The sequence below is a fragment of the Anguilla anguilla genome, chromosome 3 (genome assembly GCF_013347855.1).
Source record: "Anguilla anguilla isolate fAngAng1 chromosome 3, fAngAng1.pri, whole genome shotgun sequence".
NCBI lineage: Eukaryota > Metazoa > Chordata > Actinopteri > Anguilliformes > Anguillidae > Anguilla > Anguilla anguilla.
In genome coordinates, this window is record NC_049203.1 from 6,330,747 (window position 1) to 6,346,374 (window position 15,628).

The following is a 15,628-nucleotide window of genomic DNA, read 5'->3' on the forward strand; positions in this document are numbered from 1 at the left end:
AAGAGGGAAAGAGCAGATGGCAAGGTGTTGAAGGACGAAGCAGAGGACAAAAAGCAGAAGATAAAAAGAGGGAGTGTGAGAGAGACAGAAATGAACATTACACCGACCCTCCTCCTCCTTCTCCTCCTAATCAAAAAAGCCCCCCTCCGCCCAGCTGACCCGGGCCAATCGGAGCAAGGCAAGAATGGCACTCACCTGGAGCTTCACAGCAATCACCACTGATGTCAGGTCTCTGTCCAACTCCTTCAACATTATCAGCTTCTTCAGAGTCAGATTAAAGAGCCTGAATATGGGGGGGGGGGGGGGAGAGGAGAGGAGAGAGAGAGAGAGAGGAGGGGGGAGAGGGAGAAAGAGAGCAAGAGAGGGGGAGAGGGAGAAAGAGAGGAGGGGGAGAGATACAGGACAGAAAGTCAGCTTCAGCACTTTCAAACGTGCTACCATCCGTTCCATAAACCACATCACAGCATTCTTCAGGCCGCTGACGTCATCTCCGAAGAAAATTCCTTGTATTTTTAACCACTTTTTTTTTATCCCCCAGTGATTCTTTCGTCCACAATGGGCAAGACCACTAAGATTCACAGGCCTGTCCCCCATCAGTGAAACGACCGCTGTCGTTTTTGGGAGAACGTGGACAAGCGACCGTAGGCTCAGAGGCACAGATCACTGGCTGATCCCTGTGGTCACCGTGTCAGTGCACAACACATACAGTGAGCAGAAAAGGGTTCTTTGCTGCTAAAGGGGGTTCAAGCTACTGAATGATGGGGTGCGCTTTCTTATTCACGCATGGCTTTGGCATGTCTGCCTGTTTTTCATTGAGTAAATGGTGACAAATGACAGATTAAGTTTTAAATTCTGCATGTGTTATGAGTCATGAGGCTACATTTATCTACCGTTAGGACTTGGCGACGATTAGATGAGGGTTAGTTATGCCCTAATGCTTCAAATTGAATGGCTATTTATCAGGGATTTTGCACCTCTTCTTGATCCCATGACCCCCCCACCCAGGCTTGAAGGCATCCAGGGGAGCCCCATCATCAGTTAAAAGGGGTTACATTTCAAAAAAGGTGTCATATTTTGAAATATTTTCCCAAATCTAAATTTAGTCATTGCATATCAAGACTGGTGAGGGACCCCTACAGTGGCTTCAAGGTCACCCCCAGGAACCTTGATGCTCAACGTGGGGCTGAACACCCCCAATTCCCACTCTGATTCGGAATGTCCAATCAGCCAGCAGCAAACGCAGCCACGTTCACGCGCGAGCCCCACTGTCGTATCAGGAGAGGCGACTGTAGACATACGCGGTTTTCGTCCGAACAGGGGATGTCAGCAGCCTGCTTTTTAAATCGCAAACCACAGCCACCACCCCACCTTTCAGAATCATTTAACATGCCACTTAACCGTCGGCTAAAAGCATTCAACATATAGCAACGAACTAATCAGGAAGTAATGCCTATTTATAGTCAAGGTCACGTGACATAATACGCGGAGCAACAAAACATAAACGCTTCTCCGAACACGGAAAAAAACCGTTCCAAGCACAGAAATGGCAAACGGCCAATAAAACTGAATCGTAAACTGAACTGAATCTCAATTGTAAACTGTTTATTGGGCTCTATTTTTAAAATTCCCAGTGCAACTGCTCTCACAGACCAAGGCTGTCGGGAATGGGGACCCTGCTTGTAAAACACGTTCTCACTCCCCTTTCCTGTGTGCGCCAGGGTCCGTATATCACTTGGATTTGTAGACACAAGAGAGCGCAGTCATTTGTTAAGAGCCGTGCGGCCGGACTCACGGCCACAGATAACGCTCGCGAGTATTAGTCCCCCGTCATAAATCACTGACGTGTCGCGTCAGGTATCGGTGCTCCTCGCGGTTTCCGCGGCGACTGGGGGGGTTTATTTTGCCGGGAAAGCGATAACGGATCGGTGGGCTTTACTGTGCGTCAAGCCAGAGAGGGCAGCCTGACATCTCAAGGAGGGGAGCTGCCAATCAATCAATGTCACGGTGACGTCACAGCCCCCTGTCCTTCAGAACACCATTACACACACGCATGCGCGCGCACGCACATACACACGCTCGGACACACCCACAGATGTGCAGGCACTTGGGCTGCACAGTCACTCAGGCACATACCTTCACACATACGTGTACACCCAGGCAAGGCAAGTGCACATGCACCGACAAGACGGAGACAAATGCAATGACTTACCAATCACAAACATTCGCACACATGCACACTCAGACAAACACACACACACACACACACACACACAAATAGAAACAGTCTCCTCCTAGTTTCCAAAGAAAATCAATGTAATCCTAAAAGGGGACTTTGTTCAAAAGCACTATTGTGCTCCAATGCAATAAACCTTAGAGAAACACAGCCGTTCAGAATCAGGCTTGAACAATGGGTTTCAGCCACAAAGCTTTTCCTCAGGCAAGAAATCCCTCCTTATCTCTCGATTCAATCACAGCTCCGCCAGGAACTCATTCAACAGGAGTCAAAGATTAGAGATCACTTTCACAAACGCACACTCGTGATTCGAGGCAGGAAAGTTTGTCAAAGGGGGGAAGAAAAAAAAAGCATCTGGTGGCGTTTTTTTAAATTGTGAAAACATGGCACTGGCTCTCCTCTCTGACTAAGCCTGCAGGCATTGCGCTATTAGAGAGCAGAAATCCCAGCAGCCCTTGGGGTGACTACAGCTCCTGTGAGACAGACCTCTCCAACCCACCCTCATCCCTCACCTGCTGTACACCACCGCCCCCAAAAAAAAATCTGTTTAAAAAAATATGAAATGTGAAAACCTGGTTAGGGAACTGACCTTGTAACTGAAAGGCTGCAGGTTGTATTCCTACCTGGGGCATTACCATTATACACCTGAGCAAAGTATTTCACATGAACTCCTTCAGTAATATACCCAGCTGTACAAATGGACTGTAATATTTGTGGTGTTTACTAATGTTAGATTTGCATAATCGCAATCCTTTGAAACCAGCATAGCAGCATGCATCGTTGTCAGATTTCAAAAATAAATCATGCTGAGAAATCAGTCAGAAGTGCAAAAGCGGAACTGACCCCAAGAGCAGAGTCTGACTTCCAAGATAAAACAAACCACTCAGCATCTATTTTCTGTGAAAGCTTTCAAGTTGTGTGTCCACAAACCCACAAGCAACCTATCCATTGCACTCTAATCTAGTTTGTGTGGTTTGCCTCGAAGCCCAGCTTCAGATACACTGCTGATCTCCTAAACACACTCACATAAAACCGGGTTTCTAGCTTGCCCACCGACTGGCTATGGAGTTCACAGGATGATCTCTGTCAGGGAACACAAAGGTCATTTACCAATTTCAAACGCTCCCTAGCCCTCCTGTGATTCGTTATTCCTACTGTCAGTCATTATCTCCTCGAATACGAGCAGTTCTATCCAGCTGAGGGGACACCTCTATGGTAATCTGACACGGGCGAGCTATAGGCCTGCAAGCAGAGGCTAACAGTAATGTATCACGTACGCAGACCTGTGAGCAAACAGGGGTACCGCCCTCAACCTTTGACCTTTGACCTTTGTGGGTGGGGCCAAGGCAATTCCCTCCATCGCTGCCTCTGCCTCGCAAAAAACAGGCTTTCAGGCCCCGGATAAGGCAACAGGGAGACAGACGGAGGGGAAGCCGTCCTGCCAGCAGCGTCCAGTGGTTATGGCTACTCAGTCCACCGAGGTCCCTCCCAAACGGCCTCTCGCTCCTCTGTAAATAATCCCGCTACTTAATTATGACATTGATTCAGAGAGGTAAGACCCATGCGGGTTTAAAAGGTTTGCCCCCCCCCCCCCAAAAAAAAAACCTTCCCAGGAGGCCGAGCTCTGGCCGGTCTCCACCAAAAGTACTCAGCTGCCGCATTATAACAGATGCAGTCTCTTTTTTGGCAGCTGAGAGAGAGAGGGGGAGAGAGAGAGAGAGAGGCAGACAGAGAGAGAGAGACGGAGAGAGGGAGAGACGCACAACCCCGAAACCCAGGGGGGGATCAGCAACGTTTCCGATGGCAGGTGCGACAGACAGAAGGTGAGCGACGTGGGTGTCTGGCCAGGAGGGATGGGTGTCGGCAGAGGGGGTCCGGAAGAAAGGGGGGGGGCGGGGGGCGCAGAAGATATGATTAGGATTCCGCACACGTACATGTCGAGACAGGGAGGTACCCAGACACTCTGGGGCCAAGATCCCATCAAACTGCCGATACCGACAATAATGAGCCAGACTTTTTCCAGATGGCTGGTATGGGGGTCAAATCACAGGCGTCCCCCCCCCCTTTACGAGACTGCATCCAGTGAACGGCTGACTTCATCGGTCATAATCCTGTCACACTGTAGAGTTATGGCGTGTTACTCATAGGGCTAAATGCATTTTGAATGGTCAGCCTCCATTTCTCTGCCCTGTCATTCCCAGCTCTCACTTAACGGCTTGTGTGTTTACACACACGCAACAAATGGACAGGCCGGCAGGCACGCACGCACACACACGCATCATGCTCACGCGCACACTTACGCACTCATGCACATGCGCACACGCTCACACTCACACACTCACGCGACAACAGGAATGACGTAGCCGGGCCATTGTAATCATCAGCCATGCCATTCACGCATCGGGACGCAGTCCAAGCTGCTTTTCAACGCTCCCGTCATCGATTGCGACTGATCTGCTGCTTCATTGTTCATTGCGGGGGGGACATCGATCACACGGCCAATTACCACGCAGCGCTGCCAATCCGTCAAGATTCCGCTTTCGCGATGAATGTATCATCTCCGTCAACAGCTCAGAGAGCGCGGCCTTTCACTAGATTTCAGCACCGTGGAAGGATTCCCACCAACGATGACAGGAAATAAATGTTCTCCGTAACACTGCCACTTACAGCGAGCACCGTAATTCATTGGACAGTGACACTTTTTTTTGTTGGTATTTTGGTTCTGTACTCTAGCACTTTGAGTTTGAAAGGATACAATGACAATGAGGTTGAAGTGCGGACTGTCAGCTTTAATTTGAGGGTATTTTCATCGATATCGGATGAACCGTTTAGAAATGACAGCGCCTTTTGTACATGGTCCCCCCCCATTTTCGGGCATCAAAAAATTATTGGACAGCTTAACATAATGTAGAATAAAGTAATCATTTTTAATATTTGGTCGCATAGCCTTTGCATGCAATGACTGCTTGAAGTCTGCTAGAGTACAGAACCAAAATAACAAAAAAAAATGTGTCGCCGTCCAATGAATTATGGTGCTCACTGTGTTTAGCGAGAACACACCCAGGAAGGCGGTTTGTTTCTTCGCTCTGGCGAAGCCGGAGGCTGCGATTGGCTGACTGAACCGACGGACAGACACGCCAGGCTTAAGGCCCCCGAGGAAAAGGCCTTCATCCGTACTGCTCCAGCACAAGCTCCAGACCCACTTTATATGATAATGCCACTCCCCCCCCACCCCCCCACGATCGTACTTCCTCCTTCCTGTTAGTAAAGCCTCTTTACTCCCTGGCACTAAATGTAAAAGGTAAATCGTTAGGCTACCTTTTTCCGTGAAGAAAAATCTAGGCCGCAGTTCTTAAAATGGAAACAAAAATGAACATTTCACCCGTTTCTTTTTAAAACTTTTTTTTTTTTTTTTAAAGAACATGCCGTTGCTGTCACAGAGATTCTCTCACGGTGTGATACAGCAACGTCGGCCCAGTAATTTAGCCGCCATTGAATGTCGCAAGAACAGCGTGGCATTGAATGCTTCTGACAGCACAGCTTGGTGTTCTTTTTTTTTACAGGGGAAATCTCGCTGGTTTGGCTTGAAGAGAAGCAGCCAACTCATCGGTCTCTGGGCCAGTTTGGATACAGTACATCGCTCACAGCCATATACACGGTCATGTTTCCCCTGATCTCTTCCAGTTAACGTTAAAATTGGACGTCTCTCTCTCACACTTACATTTCTCACTGCTGCACTGACAAATGTTCAGCGTCACTGTCCAACTCCTTCAACCTCTCTCTTTATCCGTCTCTTCTCCAGATCTGTATCTTTCCAGATAGCATTGTATCGGCACCCATTCATCCTTCCCTCTACTTTTCCCTCTCTCTCTCTCTCCCCATATCTCTCATTCTGTTTGTCTCCCTCTCCTTTTCTCTCACTCTCCCCACCTGTTTCAATCTTTATCTCTCTCCATCTCCCTCTCTCTCTCCCTCTCCCTCTCTCTCTGTCTTGTCTCTCTCACGCTTACTGCACGACCTGCTTAAACGCATCCTAAAAGAATTAGCAAACACAAACGTCGACAACACAACAGAAGGCGGTAGTCACAACTGGCAGTAATAAAATCACTCCGTACGCTATGTACACACCGCAACACCGTTTCACGAGTTAGACAGGCTAATGGGTGCATTTTTATAAAACTCGTAATGGCATGAGCGCACTTATGGGAAGGCACATCTCTCTCTCCTCGTCGGATAACGGGGTGTGGGGGGGCCTGTGGCAGCCGCTGCTGAACGCGGCGCCGCGAAATCGCTAATGAGCTTGCAGCGAGGCGCACGCTGCCTGAGGAAAGTGAGGAAAAGCACGCTGTCTGTTCATTACAGAAGGGTGACAGAAGCTAAACTGCAAGACAATGACCGCGGGCAGGCAGACTATGACACAAGCAATGGCTACGTTCACTGGCATGTAGGGGGGGATGGCAGTGCAGTATAATGGGTAAGGAACTGGTCTTGTTAACTGAAGGTCACAGGTTCGATTCCAGGGTTGGACACTGCCGTTGTAGCCTTAAGCAAGGCACTTAACCTGCACTGCTTCAGTATATATACAGCTGTGTAAATGGATGCAATGTAAATACTATGTAAAAGTAAATACGCTGGATAAGAGCGTCTGCTAAGTGCCTGTAATGTAATGTAATGTAATGTAATGTAATGTATTGGCACTACGTACAGCAAAGAGGTTCAAACTGTTTCCTTGAGGCAGCCTTGATTTATTGCCACACTTTCAGTAAATGGGCAGTGTGCTCGTTTCACACAACGCGGGCTGCTTGCCTCTTGTTGTACGGTTCAAACCTTCGTGCCCCTTTTCTTTTTTTTGCGAAACGTCTCACGCCTCCGCCATTTTGTCTGTGCGGCTGAGGAGTGGGTACGTTTCTGCGTTTCGTCTGCCTGCCTGCACTTCCTCTCGTCAGACGCCGCTTCCTGAAGGACTCGGAGCGTGCAGGGCACTGAGGAAGTCCCGACGCGCTGCACGCGTGTCATCTGCACGCACGGGTACATTCTGTGCACGTCAGCCTCAGAAAGATGAACGTGTGTGTGTGTGTGTGTGTGTGTGTGTGCTGCACGCGTGTCATCTGCGCGCACGGGTACATTCCGCGCATGTCGGCCTCAGAGAGATGAGCACGCGCGCGCGTGTGTGTGTGTGTGTGTGTGTGTGTGTGTGTGTGTGTGTGTGTGTGTGTGTGTGTGTGTGTGTGTGTGTGTGTGTGTGCACGTGTGTGATGAGGCATGGCTGTTCGAGGGCCATTGAGCTTCTCAATTTGTGGGTTTGTGCAGCAGGCTGCCCGTGCGAGCCAGTCACAATACGCATCATTAAGCACTGCACATCAGAGAGCATTCCCCAAGATGACAGAGCAAATAGTGTCAATGCAACACTCGCACACACGCACGCACGCACGCACGCACGCAGACACACGCACGCACGCACACACGCACGCACACACGCACGCACGCACACACGCACACACGCACACACGCACACACGCACACACGCACAGATACCTGCAAAGATTGGCACAAAACAGACATGCAAACACAGTCACTCGCACATGCATACACATGCATGCCACACAGACACAGACACACACACACATAGTGATACATGCACAGAATGGCACAAAACAGACATGCACACACACATACACATGCATGCGACACACACACGCGCACACACACACACAGACACACACACACACATAGTGATACATGCACAGAATGGCACAAAACAGACATGCACACACACATACACATGCATGCGACACACACGCACACACACAAACACACACGCACACACGCACACAAACACACACACACACACACACAAACACACACACACACACACGCACACAAAACAGGAACCACAGAGGGTCTGTGCTTTCACCGGTTGCTCAACTCGACCGCGCAGCGCCTGACTTCCGCCAAAAACCTGGTGGCACATCCAAGAGCGGAGTAGCAGTGAGAGTCTGAGTCCTCAGGCCAGACACACGACTCCAACACCTCCACGCTCCCCAGGTGAAGAAATGAGTCCTCCGCACCCTAACCACCGTCTACTGAGGCCTGGACTAAAAGGAGCCCCCCCATTAAACAACACCCCCCCCCCCCCCCCCCCCCCCCCCCCCCCCCCCAACGAACCACTTAAAGGACAACACGAAGAAACCAGAACTATCCTTGTGGGTTGAAATGCTTCTACTTCATAGCCCACTGAATCAGGAGAGTGGGTGGGCGGGGCACTGATGACTTCCTACTAAGTGACCAATCGCTTTCCCCAAAGGGGACGGTCCTGAAAACGAGAAAACAACCTCGGCCCGCCGCAAGAACATTTTCTTGTAACCGCGATGACGACGGCGGCAGCTACGGACCCAGAGCTGAATCACAACAGCGCGCGGAGAAGAGATTCCGCCGGCCTCCTCATCTTCCCAAAAACAATGTCAGCCCCCCCCCGACCTTTTGTGCCTTGTTTTTTTTTGTGTGTCTCTCCTCCCTAGCAGCTCGACGTTTCATCGAATCCAGACAGAAACTAATGTCCGACCCTGATATTGCTCAGCGGAGAGACTGCACCCACGGGGGCTCCCTCATCCTCATTCCGAAAATGCACTCTTCTAAGCCCGAGGCTTTAACTCAAGTGCCGCTGTGGGATTTTGCCATTTAAAATGGTTCCTTTGAACATTTTCTTTTAAACTCCCCCTGTTAAAATGAAATCAGCGGACTGGCAGCATTCTTACAGCCAGACAGCATAGGTCCATGCGGGCTATCATACCTGCTGTGGAGAACCTATATAATGTAGCCTACGCCAGACACGTTCTGGATATTTCCAGAGCAGGGTCTAACGAGCACTGAATTACTAATCCCTCAGCCTATCAGAGAGGCTAGCTGTAACTGGGCAGCCTATCAATAGCAGGAGCTGGGGTCAACACAATAGTTTAGGAACCTAGGATATCCACAGAACAGAACCCCACGATGTGGACACACATTTCTCTTCCAATTTCATAATAATAATAATGATAATGTGCCTTTTCAGCTTCTGCACTGCCCCTCCCCCGGTCCCCATCCGATCCCCCCCCCCCCAAAAGCCCCGCAGATTCTCAATCTGTTGGGACAAGAGGGTTTTCTGAAGACATGTGCTGATGCCAACCCTGCAGCCACACACACACAAACAGAGCCACATGCATGCACGCGCACACGCAAACATGCACGCACACGCACAGGAAGTAATGAGCGCTCTCACAAGCATGCAAGCATGCACACGAAGAGCCACACGGAACCAATCGCCTGTGAGAAGAACGAGTCACGTGCGCTTCATACGCACATGCTCAGAGCTGAAAGCTCGGGAAATGGGTCCTCTCCAGCGTTCTGGCACGGCAACACACAGGGAACAAAAAGACGGTCTGTCATATACACCTGCACATCGCAGACACATCAGCTAACAGTTAAACTGCAGCTTATATTCTGCATCCTGCATATCATCCAGTGCGCCTCAGAGAACATTAAAATCAACAAAGTAATTAAACTAATTGGAGAGCCCCCCCCCCCCCCCCTTCCCTTTCGTCCTGCTTCAGAACACTCGGGGCAAGGACAAGCTCCTTCCCGAACCGCACCCACCCCCTCAACCAATCACAACAGACTAAAACACACAGGGTATATATTGACTGAGCGCGCACGCTCTTTTACACAATGCCCTGTGAATGCCGCCCCCCCGCATAGTCACACCTGCATGTGTTTGGTCTGTGGGAGGAACGTGCAAACTGGTTTTTAAAGGCGGCTGAAAGACGAGGGTTTGCCAGAGCGACGATCCCGGCTCTGCGGTACAGCCAGAGTGCCGCGCTGGCCGCCGGTGAAAGCGATGGCGGTTTACCAGGCCCTTTGTCTGCCGGCGCTCACACCTCGCTCGCCGTGCGAAGCAGCCCCGCTAATCCGCTCGCGTGAGCCGAGCCAGAGGCCCCGCCCTCGGAGCCGAGCCAGAGGCCCCGCCCTCGGAGCCAAGCCAGAGGCCCCGCCCTCGGAGCCAAGCCAGAGGCCCCGCCCTCGGAGCCAAGCCAGAGGCCCCGCCCTCGGAGCCAAGCCAGAGGCCCCGCCCTCGGAGCCGAGCCAGAGGCCCCGCCCTCGGAGCCAAGCCAGAGGCCCCGCCCTCGGAGCCAAGCCAGAGGCCCCGCCCTCGGAGCCAAGCCAGAGGCCCCGCCCTCGGAGCCAAGCCAGAGGCCCCGCCCTCAGAGCCAAGCTCAGCGGCCGGTCCTTAAAACCAGCCAGCGGTGAGCCAGCGCCCAATGCCCAGCGCGCACGCCACCGCCGCTGCCGCTACCGTCACGCTGCAGAGCCACCGCCAGCCCGACAGCCCGTGACCAAACACAGACAAAGCCAAAAGCAAACACAAGAGCAAATCAGCGCTCCGCCGCGCGAATGCACAGCACTATATGTAGGGATCGGGCAATGAGGCAGGGAATCAGAAAGGTTGCAGGTTCAAATCCCGGGTACATTACCTGAACTGCTGCAGTAAATACCCAGCTTCGTATCAAGTATTAAGTAAATTAGTGTTACAGTGCATTAATGTTACACTGTATGAGTGCATTAGTGTTACAGTGCATTAATGTTACACTGTATGAGTGCATTAGTGTTACAGTGCATTAATGTTACACTGTATGAGTGCATCAGTGTTACAGTGCATTAGAGCTCCACTGTATCAGTGTTACAGTGTGTCAGTGTTACAGCATCAGTGTTAGTGCATCAGCATTACAGTGTATCAGCATTAAAGTGTATCAGTGTTACAGTGCATTAGAGCACCACTGTATCAGTGTTACAGTGTATCAGTGTTACAGTGTGTCAGTGTTACAGCATCAGCTTGACAGTGCAGTGATACAGTGCAGATGTGCTCTCTGTTCCATGCACCACCAGACTCTCTGGGGGCGGGGCTGAGCAGAATCACCATGTCAGGACACATTAAGCGGAGAGCCCTACACAAGCTGCTCAAATGAAGAGAAGGAAAAAGCAATCAGAGCAGTCCTGTTACAACGAAATCCAGCACCAGTACAGGCACAATGAATCGAACCCTGAAGAGACACAATGAATCGCACACCGAACAGGCACAATCAATCGCACACCGAACAGGCACAATCAATCGCACACCGAACAGGCACAATCAATCGCACCCTGAACAGGCATAGAACAGCAAACACTGCATGGCAAAGGTCTCTGTTCTATCCAGGTGTACTACACTAAATCTTTACTTTGAGTGACATTTTAAAGTGCTTTTGTATTTTATTTTCACATCATTTTTTTTTTTTTTACAGTTTTTTTTATTTGTCTTTGGCAGTTTTTTGGCGAATTCTGGGACTGCCAAGCACAAACTGCATAAAGAAAAGAAATGACATCACACCTGTCTAAACTTGTGACTCAGATTTCAGGGCCAAGCAGACTGGGAAGAGACTGATTACAACACAAAAGAGAAGAAAGATCTTTTTTTTACAGTTTTAATCGTACGGTGGGAAGAGCGAGTCTCAGCTGCCCCCCCTCCCACGCTACACCCCCCACCCCAGTCTCACTTCCCATCAGAACAGGTACAGTGGAGTCTACACCACCTCAGCTGAATCCCCCCCGCAGCCACAAAAGAAACTATTTGTCTGGGGAATTTCAAGGGGCCATGCAAACCTTTGACAGACAATGGAAAGTCCTGATGTCTCAAACAAAAGTTCACCAGCCGACGACGATGACTGCATCTCAGTAAAATCACAGCGCTGAATTCCCAAAGCGCCAGCCACGGCCAAATAGGGCTCATTGTTTAGAAGCATGCTTCACCAGTGCCTGCTCTTGCGTTTGCTGAAATGGCACACTTATAAACAACCAGTTCTGTCTTCCCTCAATGCAATCTAAAGAATGTTGCAAGGAGGACAGCCTTGCCGTTCTGCACGCACTGTCCTCTCAAAGTCGTGGGTCTTTTCTTACACACCGGGGGGGTTTTAGCTTTCGTCTAATCAACACACCTCTGTGTCACATGACACCATCGCCGATAAAAAAAAAAAAGGTGCACGTGACACACTGCACTTGCAGCAGGCCCATTAGCACCTGTCGCGTTCGCGGGCACAACACAAAAAAGCGTGGGGTACAGTAGGTGTCAACAGCTAAGTGTCGACGCCACACTTGGTCCCCACAGAGCGACGCGAGACAGCCCTCCTCAACCGCAACTGACGGAGCGCTTTCAATTCTGCCTCTTCGCTTGCTCGCACTTTTGTCGGCGCAAGACGCGATTCTGCTTTAAGGAGCACAGGTCAGCCTCCCCTCCGGTGAAGCCAGTTTCAGGCCAGTTTCTCAGAATGTCTCTTGGCGGAAGTATGGCTTCCTTCCGCTCGTTCTCACCCTGATCTTTTCCAGCTGGTCTTTAATATTCCCCACTTCCCACGCCATGTGGAACTCAAGCGTACGGACTGGGGACTGTACTGGCGAAGGTTCTTTCGTTTTTGTCGGTTTTCTCACAGCGTGTCCGAATTCGGGGCATCCGGCCGGCCGTTAAATCCATCGTTTCGGTTTCTGTAACATTCCATACAGGCCTTTCTGCTCAGACTGAATGCGCCCCCGGCACCTCCTCCTGGGCTCCTTTAAATATTTAAATATTTTAAAGCCTGGCCCTCGCCCCTGACCTCCCGCAGCAGGGGTTTCAAACGTTAAAGAGAAGGCGTGAGGAACACCCAGATTCCCAGTGCCCCCTGTTCTCCCTCGCCACCCCCGCAACTGCCATTCCAATTTTTTCCAGTTATTCTATGGAAGCCTGGTGCTGCTCATCACCTTACACCTCTTCTTTATCCTAACAGAATCTTTTCTCTGCCGTACTCCATCACGAGTTCCGCACCCCAGAACTGTGGTTTCAAGGAGTAATTGCTCTGGTGTACGCACGGGACAGAATTAGATCAAGCAGCCTTAACGACAAATCGCGGTGATTTTTTTGTTTCATTAGTCACCCCCCAGTCTAAACTCTGTCCCGGCGGCCTGTTTCTTGTCATCCTTCCATTCCGTGCGCACTCGAGGCTACCCTTAAACATATATTTTCAGCGTGTTTAATTTATGCCAAAGATAAAACTTTCCATCCTAAATCTACGTGCCGCCCATAAAAAAGCAGCAAACAAATATCTATCAGTGTACCCAAGTGCACTAGTTCAATGTGTCCCTCACACATTGAACTAGTGCACTTGGGTACACTGATAGATATTTTAGCAGTGAATTTAATGGCTTATGATTTAGGGCCCCGTCTCCCCTATACGACTGGGAGTTAGCGAGTACTAAGCTGCTAGGTGGTAAAACCAGCTTTTATCAATAATTGCTTTGTCTGCATTATTATTAACAGTATTTTTATTACGGTTTAGTAGCCTACTTTTAAACGTAACTTTCGACTTTCGATTTAGTGCTAGCTAAACGTTCCGTAGCCTAATTCGAGATACATGATGACTCCATAAGGAAGCAATTCTTTAACTCTGACTTTCAGCCAAGGAAATTCATTACATTAATATTCGAGAGCAGATTTTTCTTTTCTTGGAGTCTCGTCAAATGAGAGAAGTGACATAATTGCCACGTGCTATTCGAGAACAAGTTTAATGGCATTCAATGGTTTGGCTCATATTGTCACCAGCAGGGTCTATGCTCGTGCCCGATGATGTGGTTGTCTTTACTGCTTATATGCAAAGAGATAGCTGTACGCATGAAAAGCAATGTATTGTATTCGTGTGGTAGGCTACCACGGCGTTTCCATTAGTAACCAAAAACAATTTAAATATATCACGCATTAATCAAGCAGGATATGCACATACTAACTTTCATCCGTAACTACTTGTAAATACCAATTGCCCTCACACTGCAAATACCTAATTAGCTATTAGCAGTTTTCGTCCTGTGTGTGCAAGTGTGAAGTTAGCCTATATTGCGCGTAACATCACGAAACTAGGCTGGACAATCGGTCACATGGTAACATTGCAATATTATCGCTCGTCCTTGTTCAAGGTGCTACACTGCATGCAGGACAGTTATAGACCAGTGAGGACAGCTCAAGAGTATGGGGTAGCCTACAATTGACAAAGCTAGAAGGCATACCATAATTGAAACTGCACAGTAGAAACATGTTGGCTGGCCAGTCATATAGGCTACGTTTGTTCCGCATAACTTTAATCATATTTTATGCTAACATGTTACTGCACTTAGGAGAATGTAGCATATGTGTCCAGACACTAGCTTGACAGGCTAGAGCATGAAATTAAGACGACTCGCAAGTACTACTTAGCCTGCTAAGCTCCTAGCCAATTTGTGGAGCTATGCAGGTAACGTCAGACAAACAGAACCTTTTAGAACCAACATACTGCAGTTGCAGTAGAACATTTGGAAGCGCTTTATAGCGCGAGTTCTTTTGTTCGGTTGTTCCTACCTGGGCACACAGCTTGGCGAGGAGCGGTCTACTTCCCACGTAGCAAACAGGTTCATCTGTACCGGGCGATTCGACGTGATCGCCACCGGTTTGGAGGGCTGCATGTGCGGAGATGGAGCGCCTCCAGTCCGCGGGAGCCCTCCTCGCTCCGACATGCTGGAGGTAGATACCGGGTTTAAAACAGTAGCCGATAATTTAGTTACTTCTCTCCTTACTTATCGGATAGCTTGTGGCGCTGCTTACAGATATAGGCAGCTATCATGAAAAATAGCTTTTGTGCAGCTCCCTTGCTAGCTGAAGAGCTAGCTAAGTGTTTGTTAATCCAACCCTTGCAGAGACAAACTAGCTGGCTGGCAAATTTTGTTCCTACCCAGACGGACCGTGCAATTACTGACACCGTACCGTGAACGCGCGCTCTTATAAAAAATCCAAAACTAGCTGTTTTTCAACTTCGTCTGAGATCTGAAATGTTTATCGAAGCAGGAAGCGGAAATTTCTACGCCGACAACAGCACACTGACCGAGCCGTAAAGCTACGCCTCTTGTTAAAGACGTATGCTTCGCATACTCCTCCGTCTTGAGAGTGAGTGAGTGAGAGAGAGAGAGAGACGGGGGGGGGGGGGGGAGGAGGAGGGAGTGAGAGGACAGCCTAATTAACAGATGTTGGTGTGTGGTTATGGTGATGAGGAGGAGGATGATGATGATGATTATTATTGTTATTATTATTATTATTATTATTAGTAGTAGTAGTAGTAGTATTATACAAATGTAGTTGATAGAGATGGGTAATCTAACAATTAAAGTCTTTGCCATTTTTTTTTGTCCTCTATGGTTTAAGATGTGCTTTTACAGGCTTTGAATAAACAGTCTCTTACTCTTAACTGATGCTGGAAAAACCCTAGTCGATATTGACCTTGCCCCTCCTGCACCGTAGACAATATGCCTCGCTGTTATAAGAGGGCTTTAAAT

The 15,628-nt window shown here is 49.4% G+C and overlaps 1 protein-coding gene across 4 annotated transcripts in view; it reads right to left on the reverse strand.

Moving 5' to 3' along the window:
* Positions 1–15,236, reverse strand: part of LOC118222812 (phosphofurin acidic cluster sorting protein 1-like) — a 29,507-nt gene extending 14,271 nt beyond the window's left edge. For all 4 annotated transcript variants that reach the window (XM_035408680.1, XM_035408678.1, XM_035408679.1 and 1 more), the window contains exons 1-2: positions 14,661–15,236; positions 196–283 (exon numbers count right to left, since the gene is read on the reverse strand). In XM_035408680.1, coding sequence (XP_035264571.1) covers positions 196–283; positions 14,661–14,815 — 243 coding nt within the window. In that variant the 5' untranslated portion in view covers positions 14,816–15,236. The remainder of the gene's footprint in view (positions 1–195; positions 284–14,660) is intronic.
* Between the last annotated feature and the right edge of the window lie 392 nt (positions 15,237–15,628).